This window comes from Anabrus simplex, chromosome 2 (genome assembly GCF_040414725.1).
Source record: "Anabrus simplex isolate iqAnaSimp1 chromosome 2, ASM4041472v1, whole genome shotgun sequence".
NCBI classification, from domain to species: Eukaryota; Metazoa; Arthropoda; class Insecta; order Orthoptera; family Tettigoniidae; genus Anabrus; species Anabrus simplex.
In genome coordinates, this window is record NC_090266.1 from 652,952,538 (window position 1) to 652,977,072 (window position 24,535).

The following is a 24,535-nucleotide window of genomic DNA, read 5'->3' on the forward strand; positions in this document are numbered from 1 at the left end:
CTAAGAGAAAAATATTGGATTTTGAGAGGCAGGAAGACAGTTCGTGGAGTAATATCCAAATGTGTTACCTGAAGAAGATTTGAGTCAAACAAGATAATGGCTGAGCCTGCACCGCTGCCAAAGGACAGGGTAAATGATGCTTTAGTTTTTGAAGTAACTGGAGTGGACCTCGCCGGCCCGCTTTACCTGAAGAGTGGTGAGAAGGCATGGATCGTGCTATTCACATGTGCTGTCTATCGTGCTGTACATTTGGAGCTGGTTCTGAGTCTCTCGACAGATGCATTCCTCCAGGGTTTGAGGAGGTTTATCGCAAGAAGAGGAAGGCCTCGTGTAATTTATAGCGATAATGGCACAAAATTCAGCGGAGCAAATAGCTTGATGGCCTCACTAGACTGGAGCAAGCTAAAGGAGGTTGCAACCATTCAGAGAATCCAGTGGAAATTCATCCCACCCACTGCGGCATGGTGGGGTGGATGGTGGGAGAGTGTGGTGCAGATGATAAAGAAACTATTAAGGAGGACACTTGGAAGGGCTTCTTTGAACTACGAAGAGATGTCTACAGTCTTGTGCGACGTGGAAAGTGTGGCTAACGCCAGACCCCTGACCTACCTGTCCGAAGACCCAGATGACTTGGCACCACTGACCCCTGCAATGTTCCTGCAGGACAATCTTTCAGTTGGGGTGGCAGATCTTGACCACCTGGATGCTATAGATATCAGAAAGAGAGCAAAGTACGTCCAACACCTGCGGGAGCAGCTGAGGAGAAGGTTTCGGGAGGAGTATCTGAGTGTTTTGGTGCAGCAGCAGACTGGGAAGGTACACAAGGAACCTTTGAAGGTTGGTGATATAGTTCTGGTTGGTTCTGATGATAAAAGAAGACTGGAATGGCCTGTTGCTAGAGTGGTAGAGGTAATCCCAATACAAGATGGTCACGTGAGAGTAGTGAAAGTTAGAGTTGCAGGAAGAGATATCATCAGACCTATTCAACGAATTTTTCCCTTGGAGGTGTCTTCACCAGAGGATGTACCACATCTGGAAAGAGATAGTGATGTCAGCCTGAGAACTGACGTTCCAGCTGTAGAGCCTGCAGTCTTGAAGACTAGGAGTGGGCGTTCAGTGAATGTACCAGTTCGGTTTAGGGAGCAATCTAATGATGATAATTTTTTGGGGTGATCGTTTTGATTTTGTTGTATAACAAAAAATCAAGGTGGGAGGTATGTCACGTTCTGCCCCTTTGTAGAAATCTAGCTGAGTGAAATAACTTTATGTTTGATAGGCTTTGGTTCACGGACACGAGACAGTCACTTGTTACAGTTTTAGAGTTATGGTTATGTTGTGTATATAGATGTGTCGGAAATACAGTTTTACCTTGAATAAATTAATTTGTTGTTACTGTTTCCGAAAATAAGAACTGCCTGCATTTTTGACAAACCAGTCTGCCAGGTAGGTTTTCTGGTTTGAATGGAACAGGTCCCTCAATTTCAATATTTGCACGTGGAAGATAAAATGGGGAGCAAAATCAGCTAGTACATTGAGTGTTAAATCCTGGACATCCACAAACTTCTGTTCACAAATAGGCTCACCGGTATTTGAAGGATTATTGCATTTTATTACATTCAGGTTGCACCAATGTGCATGAATAGAACTAATTTACAAAGAAATATAAACATTTACTCATCCAAATCAGAAATGTTCTACAGAATTTAGGCACTTCTTTATTGAGGGAAGTGATATTTTCTTCAAAAATTCAGTCTTAGTTTTAGTTACCGGTACTTGAAAATTTTTATTGTGAATTACACTCAGCGTTTACATACACTTTCAGCTGAAACACTTCCTCTGATATCCAAAACCTGATAAAAGTACAAATCCAACACAATTGTCGCTATATAAATATTAAAATCGTTATAAAAGTCACCCGTCACTATTAAGAGAATTTTGTCATCGAACAACCAGAATCCTCCAAATTTAGCAACTTTTTGCCAGAGTTGGCAACACTGCTCGTGATGGACGTTGTAAGATATATCAGGGATCCCATTTTATCCCACGTGAACAGTCCTCATACAAGGATACAGCCACCACTAGCCTAAACTGTACGCTGCCTGCAAGACGGATTCATTGCCTCATGTGGTTGATTACGTACTTGTTCCTGGCCATCGGCGTATACCAACTGGTACAGGTACCTCTAATCATCTATCCAGGTATTTTTTCCCATGCTTTCGGTGCCCAATGGCAGTGTTCCTTTGTCCATGTCAGTCGCTGTGCCTTGTGACAGCGTGACATGTGTGACGTGTAATCTGTGTTTTCCACATAATATGACTTACCTCCAGAATGTTCTATTTAAGACATGGTCTTTCTCAACGCTGTCAGTCAAACTGTTGCATGCTTCCACCTGTCACATACCTACTGTTCACCAACAGTTGTTACCCCCCGTCTCTCTCTCTCTCACACACACACACACACGCTGTGACGACACTTTCTCTAAGGCCTATTTACCGAGCTCGATAGCTGCAGTCGCTTAAGTGCGGCCAGTATCCAGTATTCGGGAGATAGTAGGTTCGAACCCCACTGTCGTCAGCCCTGAAAATGGTTTTCCGTGGCTTCCCATTTTCACACCAGGCAAATGCTGGGGCTGTAACTTAATTAAGGCCACGGCCACTTCCTTCCCACTCCTAGCCCTTTCCTGTCCCATCGTCGCCGTAAGACCTATCTGTGTCGGTGCGACGTAAAACAACTAGCAAAAAAAAAATCTAAGGCCTATTTCACACCTACCCGGCTGTCGTGTGACCGATGCCGGGTACACGATTTTCAGGAAGAGAAGTGTACGAGACGTTTCATACTTCAATCAATCAATCAATCAATCAATCAATCAATCAATCAATCAATCAATCAATCAATCAATCAATCAATCAATCAATCAATCAATCAATCAATCAATCAATCCTGACCTGCATTTAGGGCAGTCGCCCAGGTAGCATATTCCCTATCTGTTATTTTCCTAGCCTTTTCTTAAAAGATTGCTAAGAAATTGGAAATTTGTTGTACATCTCCCTTGGTAAGTCATTCCAATCCCTAATTCCCCTTCCTAATAATAATAATAATGTTATTTGCTTTACGTCCCACTAACTACTTTTTTTAAGGTCTTCGGAGACGCCGAGGTGCCGGAATTTAGTCCCGTGGGAGTTCTTTTACGTGCCAGTAAATCTACCAATACGACAGCCCCGTCACAATCTATCAATACGCCAAAGCCGCTTCACTGACCTACAGTGTTTCCTAAAACGCGATGTATTTTATGACGTGGAATTGAATGAACAGAGGTACAATCAAATACAGTAGAGACAATACGCGACACACTGCGAGATATCGAGGGACAGCAATTAGAGCTCTGTCTAGCCTAGTGACCTGAAAGTTACTGATTCTGTCATAAGAGCACGTGCAGCCTATTTGTTCGTGAAGTTTTTGGGGTTATTTATGCGTTTGCATTAAGTTGACATAAGTAAATAGTAGCGTGTGTCATTCCTTTATATCTCCTGTCAATATGAGTGCAAATAAATGTGCTGCGTTTGGTTGCATATGAGAATAGACGTTTGGCGACTTCTCCGTCGCGTTGCTAGGGTAACGTTAAGAGCTATGGAATTTAATACAATCTTGCTCACAACGTGTACACTACTTAACCTAGAATTCTGTATACAATGTAAAATTCCGTAGCGAAGCACGGGACATCAGCTAGTAAAGAATATACTACACATCAAGCAGTTCCTATCGTGCGACAGAAGCGGGTGAACTGCTCACTGCCGCCACGTGGAATATGATTCGCTGTTCTACCGCTAGCGGGAATAACGCCTCTGCTGGCGTTAGACACGCCTGCCCGCTCATGGACGCGTCCACCCGCGGCGTGCAAACCGCCCGTGTAGTCACCTCTACAAATACCCCATGGTTCTGTTCCGCAAGCGGGTTTGTAGCGGGCGAACAGCGGCGTTTTACCTGCTCGTGGAGAATCAGTCTAACGCGGTGCCATGATTATCTACATATTAAGAGGACAAGCATTTACAATCTAAACTACAAATACATCATGTGAAACATAAGACAGACCTGTAATTGTGCTGATGACATGGAGTTACCCTGACTTCATCTCTCAGGCCAGCTGCCTCTATGGACTTACAACATGATGATGCCCATACTGACAGCCATATTTATGATCTTCATTCTTCTTTTAAATTAACTTATAATCTACACAGATTCTACACTCGTCTTGAGGTAACAAAACTTATTCTGATTCTTATTAATTAACCTAACACAATAACATTTGAGCAGTAGAGGCACTAAGAACCTTGTCCCCGCCACCGCAATAATTGAAATCATTTAAGAAAAGGCTAGGTAAACAACAGACAGGGAATCTGCCACCTGAGCGACTGATCTAAATACAGATCAGGATTGATTGATTGATTGATTGATTGATTGATTGATTGATTGATTGATTGATTGATTGATTGATTGATTGATTGATTGATTGATTGATTGATTGATTGATTGAATCACACATAGCAGGCAAATTTGATGTGAAATATTTTTTCTAGCAGTTTATGTTAGTCATGGCGTATGTTGGGATCAAGACGTGGGCTACCACTAGACTTAGGTTACCCCTTTTCGATGGTTGGTTTAGTGAACGTCAAGCCTTCGGCGGTTTGAGCTGCAGCCAATAGCCACTGGAGTAGCCTGCTGTGTTGTCAAGACTGCTTCACGAGCTACTACCCTGGCCTCTGCTACTGCCAATGCTCAACCCCTGATCAGTGGAGATGGTAGCCTAAGGTTTAGCAAAATAAAGTCCGGCTTTGTGGCTAAATGGATAGAATGCTTGCCTTTGGTCCGATGACCCCGGTTCAATTTTCAGAATCAACCCTCTCATACTGTTAATTCCCCTGTCTTGGGAACTGGGTATTTATGCTATTCTCGCCACTCATTTTATCCTCATTAAGTCACCACCAAGCCTATTAAAGTGCCATGCACCATTATTATTATCATCATTATTAAATTAAAATGTTGAATTTTACAGCAGCCATACCCATTGTTCACTGGCTAATTAGCTTCCTCGGGAGATCAGTGGTGGTGTCTGATCCATGATCACGGGTTCGATTCCAACCAACAAAAGAGAACACTAAACCTGAGAGATTGCATTTCATTTTAGCCGATCTATCAATAAAAAGAAACCTATATTGCTCCTATAACAGCAGTCATGCACTGTCTTCCTTCAAGGATGTAGAAGTAAACGGTAGTTGAATACCAGCACTCTGTTATCTACATAATTAAGTCAGAAGTATGAGGTGAGGAAGGGTATACGATGAGTAGCGTATGGTTGATAGTTAGCAGTCGTGACCTGACGGACCGAAGCCTAGCACGCCTATCTCCCCGGTTTCCGCTCCTGTAAGATATACAAGAACAGTAAGCTGCGCGAAGCAAGTCGAGGGGAGAGGGTCGAGAATCTGGGCAGTCTAGGCTGCAATCTCTCTCTCCGATGCCTTGCTCTCAGAAATTCATGCAACGTTTCTTCTCAGTGCTTTCAAGTTTTGTAAATGGAACAATGTGTCAGATTCTTACGTTACTATGTGCTTTATACTTCCATCATTCTCAATTGAGGTTTGGGCTTCACTAATAGCCTTGGTAGCCCGCAGTATACGCCACTGATGTTAGTATAACGCAACTTCCTAAAGAAGTCATTTGCAATACAGGGAAAAACTGAACAAGAATGTTGAAAAATATCATTCTAAGTAAAAGTCAAATAGAAGATATGCAAGTATCAAATCGGTTAGTGAAAATGAAATGTATAGTAATTTACGTTATGAGTAATTTTGTTTTTCATTCTTTCTTTCTTCTTTGAGGTCATTATGGGAGGTGGTAGGCAGTGCCTGGTGTCCAACAGCACTGGGACAAGCACTGACCCCATCGATACATGGGCTTGCTCCAGTGAGGATGGAAGAGATCTTATAAGAACTTGGAAAGAAGATAAAATATCCCGGAAGTTCGTGTCTCAAGTTGTGCAAACTAGTGAGGAGCTCGAGAATGTGGATGTTGAAAAGACTGATTATCTTCTGGGTAAATATCCTAAACATCTTTTTCAGAACTGTTGTAAGCTATAGAGTGAATCACAACACGATATCTGGATGAAGGCCTCTCTCATCTGATAAAAATGTAGCTCGAGGAAAATGCTACTGATCAATTCAAAGTCATTTCAAAGTTAATTTAATGTAGTGACACCAATCATGAAAATGTTATGTGAAATATGCTTCATTTAATATATTTCTAAGAATTATTTGTCTTTATTGCTGTTTTGAAAGCTTCCAATATTTAATGTCATTCTAACACAAGTATTTCTTTCGGTTTTAGATTCCTTGCACCTACTTTTCAGTATGCATATTAATCCTTGGAACTTACAGTAGATTATTAAATTAGTATTTATAATTCAGTTATTGAGCAACATATTAAGGATACCAGCAAGTCTATATCTAAGTTACGTTCATTTAATGTTTTAGGAGGTACCAATACATTATTTCCAGAAACTGTCCATCCTATAAGTCTCAACTTTTTGTGGTTATTCATGTAAGGCTACATTTTGGTTTCCTGTTATCATCATTATCATCATTTAATCATTTCCAGTTGCCAGGAGCACTTTCCAATTTTGTCACTATAGGTAAATTGACTTTTGGACTTTTTGTCTCTTCCTTTTCCAATATTTATCCAGCTTGTAACAGCTTTCTTCTTATCCTATAATTTCCACATCACGAATGAAGATCGGTCAATGTCCCTCAATAGGGGAGCAAGCAAGAAACCTCCACAAGAGCAGAGGTATTTCAAAACTTCAAACACATCCTTTCTTAAAAGCATGAACTGCTGGTGCTCCCTGGGGAACTAATTGGAACATCTCAAGTTAGGCTCTTGCAGAAGGTACTTCATTACAAATAAAACTTCAATATGTCAACTTCTTTCAATGGTTCTTTTCAGAGCCATTCACAGAATGTTCTTGGAATCTGTTGAATAAATGTCAAAGGACTCTCCTTCAGTAAAAGTAAAGTGCTGTCAAAGATTTTATACTCAATAGTCATGCAAAATGTCTATGTTTTATACTTTAAAATGTCCGCCTCTGCAGTATAATGATTAGCACAGTTAGCTGCCATTCTCGGGGACCCAAGTTCAATTCCTGGTACTGCCAGAGATTTAAGAATGGCAGGAAGGTCGGTGTGCAGTAAAAGTGGATATACTGGCTGTTAAGGAAACACATATTGTTAATGACAGGGAATTATTAATAAGAGAGGACAAATTCCTGGATGCACCCTAATTGCTAACATCAATCACCCATAGTATGGCATTGCCACCTATTTGTATGATGACAAATAAAAAGATGTCTCAGTTCAGGAGAAAGATGATACAGATAATATGATGACTGTGGTGATCCTGGTACAAAATGTGAGAGTTGCCAACGTTTACAAGCCTCCGAACTCCTCATGATCTAATCAGCCTCTCTTTACCCTACAACATCCGTCAATGTATATCCGAGATTACAACAGTCGCAGTCATGAATGGGGTTATTCCAAAGATGATGAAAATGGAAGGGAACTCACTGATTGGATAGAAATGAATAATATCAAGCCCCACTATAATGCAAAAGAAAGGGCACATTTGTTGAATCTGCGAGATGGGGGTCTGGGAGCACATCAGAGCTGTCTTACAATCACCAACTCAGCTGGAAGTGATACTGACAGCACTGTTTGACATGTCCTTCAATATTTCACACACTGTCAACACTCTCCAATACTCGTCTCGTATGGCCTTCACATTCCACCAGTAAAATATGCACTTGTTTGTCAGTAGAAATTCCAAAATGTGGATTGGGTCCACTTCTCTAACAGCTTGGATGAATTAATAGCAGGAATATCTGCAACCCCTAAATGTTACTCAAGGTCCATGAGGCAGTAATATCCACTGATATAGCTAGCATCCCCAGAAGATATCTCAGAGAACACATCACTGGAGGGGATCTTGCTTGTTGCTTGTTGCTTGTCGCTTGTTATTTAAAGGGGCCTAACATCTAGGTCATTGGCCCCTGGATGAGATCAGGAAAGCAGTCATCTGCTTAAGGAATTCAAAAAGACAGGAGATCATAACCTCGCTGCCAATCTTTTGGGCCATCTTAATGAAAGGAGGAGTAAAAATGGAATAATGAGACTCGAGACCTTGATTTCACATATTTGAACAGAATGGCTTGGGGTAGACCAAACGCAAAATTCGAGGACACCACCAATCTCATGTGATGACATAGAAAGGCATCTATTGAATGTATCTAAAGCCCCACAAGACAAAGACTATGAGCACTTCATTAAAACACAATCGTCTAAACTCTAGGAAGAAGCACAATACAATCCTAATTTCTCTGCTCCATTCACCACTGTGAACTTGAAACTGCACTGTCATTCACAAAATGCAGAAAGGCTGCTGGTACTAATAGAATTCATTCTGAATTTCTGCTGTACTCAGGACCTATTGTATTCGGATGGATAGTAGACCTATTCAACAAATTTGTTTGCTCGAGAAAATTAGCTTATAAAGTAATTGCAATTGAGAAACAAGGAAAGGATGGAACTGCTGTGGAGCATTTTCATCCCATATACTAAATCAGCACTGTGTACAAACTTCTGGAGAAAAATATTCTAGCTTGGATTCAAGAATCACCTAATAATCTCATTCCATCTGAACAGGCCAGTTTTAGACCTCGCAGAGGTGCTGTCCTTGGTTATGCACAGTGAAAAAGGCTTTCAGAAGAAACTGAAAATGGGGTTGTTTTCATTTATTTGTTGTTTATGATGACACAGTATGTCATGAAGAGCGCCTATTGAAGTTTTTAAAAGCAGTGATATGTAAGAACTTGCTTAGTAATTGACATTTTAAGGTGTATCAGGAGAGAACAGAATTAAATGGCTTAACCCAGGAATCCATTCTGGCTGCAATTATGTTCAATTTATATGTTGCAGACATTCCTGACCTGCCCTGCTTTATATTCCAGTGCATGGATGGTATTATAACATTTTGCCAGAATAGATTATTATTTATTATTATTATTATTATTATTATTATTATTATTATTATTATTATTATTATTATTATTATTATTATTATTATTATTATTATTATTATTATTTATTTTCCTAAAAATATTGCTACAATTTGTGGACAGCAGATGGTGAAAGAGCAATTCCCACGTACACAGAAGTGTCCCCATCTCCGTTGATTATATATAAGTTGCTGCACATAATAAAATCGGCATATCTAAAAATAACATGTCCTGACTGACTGACTGACTGACTGACTGACTGACTGACTGACTGACTGACTGACTGACTGACTGACTGACTGACTGATTGACTGACTGACTGACTGACTGACTGACTGACTGACTGACTCATCATCGCTGAGCCAAAACTACAGGATATAAAGAAATAAAATTTTGGGGATACATTTATATTAGGGTATAGATGCTCACTAAGGAGGGATTTTTGGATATTCCATCGCTAAAGGAGTGAAAAGGGGGGTGAATTTTTAAAATGAGGATATCTATATCTCAGAAACTTAAAAGTTTACAGAGGTAACACTTGGTATTTGGAATCTCCTTTAAAAATAAAAATGCGTATTTTTTTGTTTTCGGAAAATCACATTAAGGGGGGGGGGGTAAAAGGGGGGGAAATGGTTGAACACCTTTTATGAGGAGACTTAAATCCCGAGAACTGAAGATGTTACAGACATGAAAGTTGGTATTTGGAATCTCCTTTAAAAATAAAGAAACGCGCATTCTTTGGATGGGGGGAAACCAACTTAACGGACGGGGGTGGAGTGAAAAAGGAGTTGAATTCTTTTCATGAGGATGCTTGTATCTCAAAAACTGTAGACGTTACAGACATGAAAATTTGTATTTGGAATTTTCTTTCAAAGTAAAGAAACATGTAATCTTTTGTCTTTGGAAAATCCACTTAAGGGGGGTGAATTAATTGAAAAATGATTTGCATTCTTTGTATGAGGATACTTATATCCCAGAAACTAAAAATGTTGCAGGCGTGAGAATTAGTATTTGGACTCTCCTTTAAGGATGAAGAAACATGCATTTTGGGGGTGGGGGAAATCAACTTGGGGGCGGGGGCAGTGAAAAAGGAGTTTAATTCCTTTTTATGAGGGTACATATATCTCAGAAATGAAGATGTTACAATCACTTCATTCTGGGGAAATGCTATATAGCCCTTTTAACAAGGGTGGTTGATGATTGACAGAACTCTTTCAAACAGACTAACATCTTCCAAATAATAGCAGATATCGTGGATTTAGGAGATCAAATGGACTGTTTTGCGATTGACCTATCTAAGGCATTTGATAGGGTAGATCATGGGAGACTACTGGCAAAAATGAGTGCAATTAGACTAGACAAAAGAGTGACCTAATGGGTGGCTATATTTCTAGAAAATATAACTCAGAGAATTAGAGTAGACGAAGCTTTATCTGACCCTGTAATAATTAAGAGGGGAATTCATCAAGGCAGTATTATTAGACCTTTATGTTTTCTTTTATATATCAATGATATGAATAAAGAAGTGGAATCAGAGATAAGGCTTTTTGCAGATGATATTATGCTGTACAGAGTAATAAATAAGTTAATAGAGTGTGAGCAACTGCAAAATGACCTTGATAATATTGTGAGATGGACAAATGTATAGTTCAAGGTATTTACACTATCTACAGAGTCACTGTGAATATCACTGGTATTATTGTAGAATGAGTCTGTGAAGGCCGGCATAGCACAATGCCAGCATGTCCACTTCTACGAGTCTTTCTTAAAAGCCCAGTATTCTGAAGTACTGATTTTAAAACATATCCTGTGACTCAGTACATTACAGGTGTTGCACTCAATGTACAGTTTATACATTCGACTGCACCTGTTGCATATTGCACACTGCAGAGGGATAGGGTTGAGTTCTATAATGCTAGTCACCAGGGCGAGAGTCTGGCCGCTGGTAATCTTGCGACACCTCTTCCTCCTGCTCAGCATGGTCGGCTGATGGTAACCAGCTCCAAAACTTCACCGCCCTATCACGTCCAGGAATTTATGCGACATTTGTCACTCAGCAAATGCTTTTCCAGAAGGGGGTGATACTTCAGTTCTTATTCAGCATCAGCAGCTTCCGAAGGAACACTTCTTACCACAGTCACTGCACGTTTAATGATTAAAAATATAACATTACAGGGAGCACACTTCTCCATATACAGGCACGCGCCATCATCTGGTATGTCTGTCTGTGAAGGTATATGAAGAGCTACTTACAATTAGCCTCAGCAAATTTCTTAATTACTTCAGAAGATGGTGACTTCAATTGAATGTCACAAAGCTACTGTTTCCACCTTTCGACTCACTTGGGATCAGTTCAGAGTGTTCCAAGGTCTGGTCCAAGGTACCATAAAGTTCAATAGCACACCAAAATACCTTGGTGTTACCCTGGAGAGTGCCCCAGTATCTGAAATTATCTCACTAATACTGTGAAAAGTACACTTCTGAGCTAACATTATCTAGATATTCACAGGTACAACAATGGGGTGCAAGTATATCAGTACTTCATGGAGTTTCGCTTGCTTTTGTTTATTACACAGCAGAATATTGCACACCTGTTTGGCTTTGCAGTACCCGCACCAGTAAGGTTGATGTGTAATTAAATGCAACCATGAGAACTGTCAAGTGGCACATCAAGATCTACTCCACTGAATCGGTGTCCAGTCAATTCAATATCTGTCCTCGCTACCTTCGCAGAAAAGTAGCACTTATGAAAGAGTGAAGAAAACTCTCTACATGCAAAGACTGAGTGAGTGGCTGCATGGTTTGGGTCATGTTGCTGTCAGCTTGCATTCGGAAGATAGTGGGTTTGAACCCCACTGTCGGCAGCCCTGAGGATGATTTTATGTGGTTTCCCAGTTTCACACCAGGCAATGATGGGATAGGAAAGGGCAAGGAGTGGGAAGGAAACAGCCATGGCCTTAATTAACGTACAGCCCCAGCATTTGCTGGTGTGAAAATGGGAAACCACAGAGAGCCATCTTCAGGGCTGCCGACAGTGGGGTTCGAACCCACTATCTCCTGGATCCATTGACATTTACGCATTTTCAGTCTCCGAATTAAAAAAATGGGTTGTTGGTAGCTCTTGGCAAAAGATTACGAGGATGAACATGTTCACAGAGTATAAAATACCGGAAGCAAGAGTTGCTTATCACAGTAGGAGCACTTCGTGAATGCCTGCATTAATCAGTCTTCTGAGTCATACTGCTTTTGAACATCAAAAATATGTTCAGGCAGTGGTTTAAAACTCTTTGGTCTGAAGTCATCATATCCAGCTACAGTCCAGGAGTACCGAACAAAGTCTGTGAAGACTTGAGAACAGAACTGATTGTGTAGAATGCACATCAGCAAGGAAATTGAATCCCTCAACAATGGTGTGAACTGAGAGTCGTTAAGGAGGCTGTGATCTTCCGCTTCATCACCGCCTTGAACTGTCGGAAGAATAGCGCATCAATTGGCTGAATGTAAGGTGTGCACTTGGGAGGGATAAACTTGACTGTATACACCATGTTTTGAGATCGGATAGCATCGGCATGAGTTCTGTCACAATATGTCCAGATTGAATCAACCAGAAGAAGAAACTCCTTGGCTGCAGATGGGAAGTAGACATCTTGAAAGTTTTGTGTCAGGATTTGTTTTGAGATTAGGCCGGACTTCGAGGCAACTTGGATCAGATTTTGCGGATTCAGCATGTGTTGCACTAGTTGCACTCCCTGTGATGAACATTAGCGCCTACAACAGTTCTCACCAACCTGGATTTTTCAGCTACATAATTGTCAAGCACGTGAAGTTTTGAGAGCTGGCCTCTCTCCCCTTTCTCTACCACGTGACGTAAATATCGTAGATGATGTATGCCTTGCACCACACGATATTGTTTCTGTACTGTTCTGAAGCTTCATCGTTTAGTTTTCCCAGAATCCTGGAATGCAATACTCTCCTTTGCCTTTTCAAAAGATATATCACCCCACTTCTTCCTCTACGGTGGGTTTGGCAGGTAAGCAGATGCCTGGCTTCATAGCTTCTTAACAATTCTTCACTGTCAGGTTCTGGATCAACCACAATTTTTTCACAATCAGATAGGTCTTCTTCTGCACATTCATATTTTTCAATACAGTATATTGTATTTTCGTGATGTATATTATTACCATTGGTTGCCACTGTTTCATCTATCACATTGATTATGAATGCAGCTGCATTTCTCTCCTTTACTGTAATTTCTGTGAATCTCCTTTTGTGTTTGTAATGGCTAATTATATTAGCAGGATTCATTATCATACGATTACGGTGTAACGTAACTTGCTACGAAATCGATAATACCACAAACGGCTGGCTTAAATGCCGAGGTTGATGCAACGCTGATGGGGGTCACTGTTATACTGGTTTCCTCGCTCTTACACATCATATCTGTTTGGTTCCCCTATATGTCGCATTGGACACTTCGTCAGGTGGCCTTAGGTATGGCACGGCATATGTTGACCATAGCATACACTGCAAATAACTACATTAACTAGAAAAAAATGTTTACAATGACTTAAGTTACTAAAGACATGATATAACGTTAGGTATGGTCCATTGTGAGTGGAATATCGAATCTTCGTAGCTTACAGTGAAATTAGCGATGGCACCTAGTTTATACATTTTTGTAATCAGCACCTCAAACGTATTCATACAAACCACAACTCAACTGCAATTGCGACTTCAACTTGCGCTAACTCCCTTGTAAGATCAGTGTGGATACAGCTCAACAGGTATTGTACTGGTGAAGAGTGTAAACGATTAAGTACCTAAGGCATGAAGGGGTTTCTGCGGGGACAAGCCATGTAATTGTGGTGAAGTCCAAATGTTACATAACTTTCTGGAGGAATGTCCTAATAGAAGATTTCATGGTGAACTACATTCCCTTCATAGAGCAGAAGAGAAGGTCATTACTTGGATCAAGTCCTGTGACTTAGTTGTGTGATTAGGATGTTCTTGTTTTTAAATTTTGTATCTATGTTTCCTTGTATGTTGATGTATATGGTGATAATAATAGGTACTGAAGCTTGCCCTCCTGATGAAGCTGAGAAGCAGAAACAAGCTCGTTGGGGGCTGACAAGAATTGCACGTAGAGGAACTAGTATGATGAGGAGAGAGGAAGGGAGTATACGAAGATGAGAGATTGCCCTTTAATTACCGTATTGTTGTGTGATCTTTGAGTACTATCCCAGACAATATATACCTCCGTTATTTTATTTTTTGCAAATAAGTTATTCTATTTTTATTTTCATTTTTTCCATAAGAATGGCTAAGGAGCGCGAGTGTACGAACTGTGGGTGTGGCGAGGCATTGAGGCGTATGAGGGAGGAGTTGGAAAGTTTGAGGGAGATAATTAGGATTCTCACAGAAGACAGGAAGGAAGATAGGACTCCCTCAAACAATGTATAGGTTACAGTAGATGTACAAGAGGGAGGGGAAGGAAAGGGGGGAGTTGTAGAAGACAGGTGGTCTAATGTTCTAAGAGGAAGGAGATTGCAGGCTAAGGGCTCTATTCAGGATCAGAATTCAGGACAGGTGTCCGTGCGAAATCGGTACGAGTCACTCCAGGTAGAACAACAGAGGGAAGATGAGGGACAGGGAACTGTTGCTGAGATGTGTGGAAGTAGGAGGAAGGGAAAAGGTAGGAAAGGGAAATGTAGAGTAGAGGATAGGAAAAGACAGGTGGAACAGGGTCATGGGAAGGAGAAAAGGGAGGAGGAAGTAGCTTCTGCAGCTATCAGGAAAGATAGGGCTGACCAGGAGGGGAGGGGATCAAATGAGGTGGGTAGGGTTGAGGCTCTGGTCATGGGGGATTCCATCGTTAGACACGTGGGGAAAGTATGTGGAGGAAAGGGAACCAGGGTAGAATGTTATCCAGGAATTAGGTTGAGGCAGATGTTGAGGAAAGTAGAAGAGAGGGAGGAGGGGAAGGAGAAGGTGTTAGTTTTTCACGTTGGTACCAACAACGTAAGGCAAGCTGATATAAGTACCAACATAGTTGGAGATGTGTGAAATCTGGTGAATGCAGCACGGGTGGAGTTTAAGAAAGCGGAGATTGTTATTAGTGGAATACTGTGTAGGAGGGATACTGACTGGAGGGTGATTGGGGATTTAAATGAGACTGTGGAGTGGGTATGTGGGAAACTGGGAGTGAAATTTCTAGATCCTAATGGGTGGGTAGGAGATAGGGATCTGCGCTCTGATGGCCTTCACTTAAACCGCAGTGGTACGTATAAGTTAGGAAATTTGTTTGGAAGGGTAATAGGCAGGTTCATTCAGGGAAACAGGGTGGCCTAGGGAGCGGTGATAAGGGAACAGGGAACTGGAAATCAAGTGGAGATGAAATAAAATTGTTAGTGTTGAACTGTAGAAGTATTGTAAAGAAAGGAATAGAATTAAGTAATTTAATAGATATATATTTACCAGATATTGTAATAGGAGTTGAATGATGGCTGAGAAATGATATAATGGATGCAGAAATTTTCTCACGGCACTGGAGTGTGTATCGTAGAGATAGGATAGGAATAGTGGGAGGGGGAGTATTCATTCTAGTGAAAGAAGAATTTGTAAGCTACGAAAAAGTTAAAGATGAGACACATGAAATTCTAGGTATAAGGCTCATTTCTAAAGATAATAGGCAACTTGATATATTTGGAGTGTACAGACCAGGAAAGGGTAGCACTGACGCGGATGCGGAATTATTTGATAGGATAGTCGGCTATGTGGGAAACGACATGGAAAGAAATGTGATTGTAGCGGGAGATCTGAATTTGCCAGATGTCAATTGGGAAGGAAATGCGAACGACAGGAAGCATGACCAACAAATGGCAAATAAGTTAATATGGGAAGGACAGCTGATTCAGAAAGTGATGGAACCAACCAGAGGGAAAATATCCTGGATGTGGTGCTGATAAAAACAGATGAGCTCTATAGGGAAACTGAAGTAATAGATGGTATTAGTGATCATGAAGCTGTTTTTGTCGTAGTCAAAAATAAATGTGCTAGAAAGGAAGGTCTTAAAAATAGGACTATTAGGCAGTACCATATGGCTGATAAGGCAGGCATGAGGCAGTTTCTAAAAAATAACTCTGATCGGTGGAAAACGGTAAATGTAAACAGACTCTGGGATGGGTTTAAAGAAATTGTTGAGGAATGCAAAACCAGGTTTGTACCTTTAAGGGAGGTAAGGAATGGTAAAGACCCACCTTATTATAATAGAGAAATAAAGAGACTAAGAAGGAGGTGCAGACTGGAAAGAAATAGAGTTAGAAATGGCTGTGGAAGTAAGGAGAAATTGAAGGAATTTACTAGAAAATTGAATCTAGCAAAGAAGGCAGCTAAGGATAACATGATGGCAAGCATAATTGGCAGTCATACAAATTTTAGTGAAAAATGGAAGGGTATGTATAGGTATTTTAAGGCAGAAACAGGTTCCAAGAAGGACATTCCAGGAATAATTAATGAACAAGGGGAGTGTGTATGTGAGGATCTTCAAAAGGCAGAAGTATTCGGTCAGCAGTATGTAAAGATTGTTGGTTACAAGGATAATGTCGAGATAGAGGAGGAGACTAAGACCAAAGAAGTAATAAAATTTACATATGATAACAATGACATTTACAATAAGATACAAAAGTTCAAAACTAGAAAAGCGGCTGGAATTGATCAGATTTCTGGGGATATACTAAAGACAATGGGTTGGGATATAGTACCATATCTGAGGTACTTATTTGATTATTGTTTGGTCGGAGCTATACCTGATGAATGGAGAGTTGCTATTGTAGCCCCTGTGTATAAAGGAAAGGGTGATAGACATAAAGCTGAAAATTAGAGGCCAGTAAATTTGACATGCTTTGTATGTGAGCTTTGGGAAGGCATTCTTTCTTATTATATTAGACATGTTTGTGAAATTAATAACTGGTTCGATAGAAGGCAGTTCGGTTTTAGGAAAGGTTATTCCACTGAAGCCCAACTTGTAGGATTCCAGCAAGATATAGCAGATATCATGGATTCTGGAGGTCAAATGGACTGTATCGCGATTGACCTGTCTAAAGCATTTGACACGGTGGATCATGGGAGACTACTGGCAAAAATGAGTGCAATTGAACTAGACAAAAGAGTGACTACGGGTTGCTATATTTCTATAAAATAGATCTCAGAGAATTAGAGTAGGTGAAGCTTTATCTGACCCTGTAATAATTAAGAGGGGAATTCCTCAATTCAGTATTATCGGTCCTTTATGTTTTCTTATATATATATATAAATGATATGAGTAAAGGAGTGGAATCGGAGGTAAGGCTTTTTGCGGATGATGTTATTCTGTATAGAGTAATAAATCATTTACAAGATTCTGAGCAACTGCAACGTGACCTCGATAATGTTGTGAGATGGACAGCAGGCAATGGTATGCTGATAAACAGGGTTAAAAGTCAGGTTGTGAGTTTCACAAATAGAAAAGTCCTCTCAGTTTTAATTACTGCGTTGATGGGGTGAAAGTTCCTGTTGGGGATCATTGTATCTAGATGTTAATAAAAGGAAAGACCTTCATTGGGGTAATCACATAAATGGGATTGTAAATAAAGGGTACAGATCTCTGCACCTGGTTATGAGGGTGTTTAGGGGTTGTAGTAAGGATGTAAAGGAGAGGGCATATAAGTCTCTGGTAGGACCCCAACTAGAGTATGGTTCCAGTGTATGGGACCCTCACCGGGATTACCTGATTCAAGAATTGGAAAAAATCCAAAGAAAAGCAGCTCGATTTGTTCTGGGCGATTTCCAATAAATGAGTAGCGTTACAAAAATGTTGCAAAGTTTGGGTTGGGAGGAACTGAGAGAAAGAAGAAGAGCTGCTCGACTAAGTGGTATGTTCCGAGCTGTCAGCGGAGATATGGCGTGGAATGACATTAGTAGACGAATAAGTTTGAGTGGCGTTTATAAAAGTAGGAAAGATCACAATATGAAGATAAATTTGGAATTCAAGAGGACAAACTGGGGCAAATATTGATTTATAGGAAGGGGAGTTAGGGATTGGAATAACTTACCAAGGGAGACGTTTAATAAATTTCCAATTTCTTTGAAATCATTTAGGAAAAGGCTAGGAAAACAACAGATAGAGAATCTGCCACCTGGGCGACTGCCCTAAATGCAGATCAGTATTGATTGATTTGACCTGTCATTGCATTCATCTAAGTATGTGTTCTTTCCAATGTTTGTGTCTTTCTACACAAGAATTAATATTCTTCTTATTGTGAACTTTGTATGTTCTAGGTATATTTGCAAATGGTCACTTGCCATATGAACATGATCGTAACAAAGGCCCTAACGGACCACCGTCATTGCAAAACATGACTTCAACAGCAATCAAAATTCTTCAGAAGAATCCTAAAGGTTATGTATTAGTGGTAAGTATTGCCCACACATTGCTCTACGCATTTCTTCTTGTTAAGAAGGAAGCCATACTCTCCAGTATTGACTCAGTTAAATGTAAGGTAAATGCTTCTCAGTCTCTTGAACACACAAGTTCAATGTAAATATTATGCTACAAACATACCTATAAAAAACCACACTATTAAACAAGAAGAGTCAGCAGACTGGCAGCCGATTTGATTCGAGCCAGTGAAAGTTCAACTGCATTGTATGCTGGAGTGGAGACAAAACAGGACTTCATCAAGATAAGTTCCAGGTTACAAATTCCTAGGTGTATGGACAGAAATAAATATAAATGTTTCAAAATATTGAGTGTGACTTGATAGAATCTGATTATGTTGTTTTATGTTGTGTAATAGTGTGTATATTTATTCCTTGTTTAATAGGGTGTTTTCTTACAGGTATGTTATCGTGTTATATTTATATTGAACTTCCATGTTCTAGAGAGTGAAAAGCTTTTTCGTTACAGTTAGCTCTAGACATTACATTGGTAGTTTAGTTTTAAATGAGAGGATTTAAAACATTTTTTCATACCACTATTCGTGACAATATAGGCCTACGTACAGTATAACACCGATTGCGTGTGGCCTCGATTTAGTGCAAACTTGCACTTAACGGAAGAAATTTGAAGTCCCAAAAATTATTCCAAAAAGCAATGCAATTTTATATTTGATTTAAAGTAATTCACACTATGGCAAACCTGCAATTAGCGTAAGGAAATGTTAAATTTCTCATTTATTTATACTTGTTATGGTTATTGGACATTAAGAACCTATGAAAAAAGAGGTCATAAGCTTGTTAAGGATGATTCAAGGCAGAAGTGGAATTGAGAGCACAGGCACTTAGGGCTAATGTGAGATGTTACACTCAGATACTCATCCAACCGCGGCTGCTGTAGTACAACAGCAGAGAAGCCCATTGTAATGTCAATATTATTATGCACTTTGAAAATTCCTATATTAATCTGTGCTATTTCCTTCGGTTACAGTGAGAACCCTTTTACTGGTTCATCTGTTATCATGGGCAAAACACCAATATAGTTGGTCCATTATTGGACATTATAAGTTTTCCAGCTAACTCATTCCTGGTTGCCAGCGTTTCACCCCAGTATGCTAAGTTGGACTCATCAGTTGGTAAATAGCACACCTACCAAGACGCATGGCTAGTGCATACCGTGGAAGCGACCACTATGACGACCGCATATACCAGTTCTCCACTTCCCATCACCACTGTCACAACTTGTCACCCTTCACCAGTAATGTCCTCATCTCTCGCACTACTCACGACTACCACAACCCCGCCACACTCTTCCACCGCGTTGACTTCGACCACCGCTGCTTCTTCATCGCCGCCTCTACAAGACACCTCCGCAGCAGCCGAAGACCCGCCACCATCGCCGCAGCAGCAACCGCCATCCTTCCATGCCACGTTTAGTTGCGTCCTACGCGGGATTCCTCCTGACATCTCCGAACGGGCGGTCCTCCAGGAACTCCACCCTGACGGCGTTCCCGCCCGACGCGCGATTCGCATCCACAACACCAACGGCCCTACTTATATGGTGCGGCTCCAGCTTCCCAGTGCCGAAGACGTTCAACATCTCATCCGTACCGGAGTTCGTATCAACGGCCACCGCCACAAAGTGGAGCCCTCCCGTTCTCCACCCCAACCCGTTCGCTTTCCTTCAGCTAATTCACATCGTCGCCCCCGGCCAGCCGCTCCTCCTGTTCGACCTTTTCCACAAGTCTGTCAACCCCCTCCCCCACCTCGTTTCATTCCCCCACCCCTTCCGATATTCGAATTTCTACGTTTTCTTATCACTTCTCTTTCTAATACCACAGCCACCCTCCATCTCCTCACCTTGCATCCCCACCCAAGACCTCTCTTCTAACCTTCACCTTTCCCATTTTTGCACTTCACCTTTTCCCCGACCACCCTTGCACTCCCCTCTGAATATTTAATCCTTGCACACATCCCCGATACCTATAATACTATCCGCACACACATCCAAATCCCATACATCAAATTACCCTCCTCTCCATAACATCGCTTCTCCAACCTGCCGAAACTCCTGGCCAGAGTGAAGGCGTTACCTTCAGGGTGGCCCGCCCATGCCCTTCAGGGAGGGGAATGAAAGCATTTGTAGTTAGTTAGTTAGCCTCCACCGTGAATTGTTCATCGACGACACACACTGTTTCACAGAGCACATCTTGCTAAGTGGACACACTCTACGCCGTCGCAACTTCCAATTTTTGCTCGGCCGGGTGGCCTTCATCTCTATCTGCTACCTAGCCGATCTCAATCAGCTTATAGGTTGACGCTTCGCTGGCTGTTGACTTCCCCACGACCATGGCCTATTGTATCATCCCTGGAGTGGATCCAGCCATCTCCAAAAAAGACATCATTGATGACCTTCTCGCCGCTGACTTCCCGGTAGATAATGCGTACAGAATGACGGATGGCCACACCTCTACACCCTCTACGCAGATTCTAGTGCATCTCAGCGGAGAGAACGCCCTCCGCCACCTCTTCTCTTCATCTTTGCAAGAACTACGCAGTGGTGCCAACCCCTCCGTATATTCAAGCCCAGCTCTCTGAAACTCCAACCTTTGTCCCAGTTGTCCACGAGCCCACATCCTGGACGACGCTTCAGCCATCAACAATCAACACACTCCTTCCCATCAACGACCACCATTACCACCACCACGACGTCCGCAAGCATCCTTTCTTCTCTTCCTGTCACAACGGTTACCACTTGTCACTCATCAACTGTTATGTCGTCATCTATCCCAATTTCTTCGCCCACTGCCCTCCAGCAACTCCCTGCAAGCACACCGGACTCCACTTTCGCCGTTTCGCCACCAATATCCTCGCCAGCCAACACCGCAGCAGCCACCGCCCAGACATCATCGACCCAGTCGTCTGCACCGTACCCTACAGCTGTGTATAGCTGTGTGCTACGTGGATCTCCACCAGTTCGTCCTCCCCTTCCTCCAATTGATTTCATCCCCTCATCCCCCCAACGTTTGAACTCCTTCGTCTGCTCATCGCTTCTCTCAATCATATGACATCTACCCTCCATCTCCTTACCTTGCAACTTTACCCCGGCGCTTCCTTCTGAACTTTATCTCTCCCACTTGCACTCCACCTTTTCCCTCACACCCTTCCGTAAATCACCTATTGTCTCACATGTACTTCTGAATTAAATAAAGCAATTGTTCAATCCCTAGGCATAGGCACAATTCCTCTCCCATCTACTTTTTCTACACATCCTTTACCCGCCTCCTTCTTCCATCACATCTCCCCAACCCGCTCGCATCTCTTGGCCAGAGAGAGGGCGTTACCCTCTAGGTGGCCCGCCTCACCCCTTCAGGGTGGGGAATGAAAACATTTTTAAGCCTCCACCGTATGCACTAGCCATGCGTCTTGGTAGGTGTGCTATTTACCAAATGATGAGCCCAACTTAGCACACTGGGGCAAAACGCTGGCAACCAGGAATGAGTTAGCTGGAAAATGTATAATGTATAATAACGGACCAACTATATTGGTATTATAAATTTACTCATTTGGAACAAATATTTCAGGTTCCCTATGGGAATCAACATCTTTATCATATTATTTGATACATTCATTACAAAATTGAATAATCTTCTAATACCCCAAAATCAATCTATCTTCAAAACAATACGTAACACGCTTACATATTACCCTTACCGCCACCCGCGCCCACCCGACTATAGTCCCGCATCTACCGCGCTTCCCCTTCCTCCTACTTAGCAACTCCGCCCCGCCACCGTCCCGCTCTCTCAGAAAGCCCGTCCCTCGATATCAGTCTGTCAGTTCCTCCCCGATACACCTACCATCAACTTGGCACGTGAGATGAGTCTTCCACCATTTAGCACTATCTTTTCCGATATTTACGTAATCCTAACTCGCGTCTTATCCTTCTTATAGGTTCCGTCTTGGTTCACGACCGTTCTAGATCAACCACTGTATTTACAACTTGCTTCGTAAGATCCTTTCATGCACTATTTCAACAAGAACCTCGGCTATTTTACAGTGTTCAACCCATATCACTTAATATGATATAAATAAACATACAAGGGGACAAGCCGATATAAAAAGAACTTTCCAATAAAACACTTTGCTTGTCAATATCAACCTGCAGTGACATATAAACTTTATTTGTTTGGTTATATTGGGCATTGTACTAAAATTCTTCATCTGTTAAGTCCAAGTTGAAGCCCTATTAGAATACTCTACATTCTGTTGTGTATATACTTGTGAGGAACAACTTATGACTGAGTGTTTGTTTTAATTCTATTAACATGTCAAACATAGCTACAACGCCTCTTTAAAAATTAATCAGACTGTTCAACAGATTAAAATACGAGAGATCAAAAGTTGATCATTATATTTTACTGCAAAAAACAAAATTTCTTTTTACATGTCATTCCTTTTAAATACAATTACTAAGGTGTACACCTTACTAAAATCTATCACTATTGTATTAATGACTACCAGCTTATAGATGTAAATATTACTTTAGTTTTAATATGTATATTTCTAATTTTACTATTATGATATTATTATAAGGGTCACGATCAATGTATTTTATTGTCTTCGTATAATTTATCCTAGGCTGATGATGACATATAGTTTTGTCGAAACTGGTACCAAAAGTTCATAAACGTGATGATTTAACATAAATGTAAAACAATTTCACGTAATATATAGTATTGAAAAGGTGGTCTTATTATTTGCTTTGTTTATTGTAAACTGACTGAAGAAGAGAAAAGGTACGGCTATTTCCAGCAGGATAGTGCAACGGCCCATGCGGCGCGTAGCTCTATGCGACGGTTACGGGAAGTGTTCGATGATGATCAGATCATCAGTAAAGGCTTACGGCCCCCTTATTCGCCTGATTTAAGCATATGTGATTTTTATCTATGGGGAAATCTTAAAGGAAAGGTTTACAGGAATAATCCTCGAACTGCAGAAGAATTAAAAGTTGAAATTAGGAACATCGTGCGTTCTATCGGTGTCCATGAACTACAAAGTGTGTTTCGAAATCTCATTACAAGATATGAAGCTTGCATTGCACTGGAAGGAGATCACTTTCAGCATCGTCTGTAAATATTGATGAGTTCAGTTTAATTTCCTAGTTGATTTATTTAGTTATTTATTTGTTTATTTATTTCTTTATTTATTACTGGTGAGTTCAGTTTAATTTCCTAGTTGATTTATTTATTTGTTTATTCATTTACTTATTTGTCCAGAGCATATATGTAACCGGTGAGTTCAGTTTCATTTAGTTTCTATAGGCGTAATCATGCCGCTTTTTTGAGCCGACTATGCCTGCTTGTCATTGCGGGCACTGCGCTTGCTGGCTCCGCTTCCCAGCGCGCCTAATCCTCGGCGCTCCGCTCTGAACTTTTAAATTAATCACTCTCTATAGATGATATGAGTAAAGAACTGGAATCACAGATGAGAATATTTGCAGATGATGTTATACTCTATAGAGTAGTAGATGAGTTGCAGGATGTGAACGACTGCAGGGGGACCTAGACAATGTTGTGTGATGGACAGTGGACAATGGTATGATGGTAAATGGGATGAAAAATCTAGTTATAACTTTCACCAAGAGGTAAAGTCCTCTCAGTTGATGGTGTTGATGGGGTGATACTACTTCATAGGGAGCACACTAAGTCCCTAGGTGTTAATATAAGGAATGGTCTTATTAGGTTAATCATATTAACAAGGTTATTAAGAAGGGTTACAGATCTCTTAACATGGTTATGAGAGTATATTCTGGGGTTGTAGTAAGAATGTAAGGGAGAGGGCATATAACTCTATGATAAGACCCCAATTAGAGTATGGTTCCAGTGTATGGGATCCCACACTTGGACTACTTGATAAGAGAACTGGAAAAGATCCAAAGGAAAGCAGCACGATTTGTTCTGGGTG

General features: G+C 41.0%; 1 protein-coding gene across 1 annotated transcript in view; it reads left to right on the plus strand.

Moving 5' to 3' along the window:
* Alp12 (Alkaline phosphatase 12) overlaps positions 1 to 24,535 on the plus strand; it is a 173,374-nt gene that overhangs the window by 78,136 nt on the left and 70,703 nt on the right. The window contains exons 5-6 of the mRNA XM_067141137.2: positions 5,874 to 6,087; positions 18,413 to 18,546. Coding sequence (XP_066997238.1) covers positions 5,874 to 6,087; positions 18,413 to 18,546 — 348 coding nt within the window. The remainder of the gene's footprint in view (positions 1 to 5,873; positions 6,088 to 18,412; positions 18,547 to 24,535) is intronic.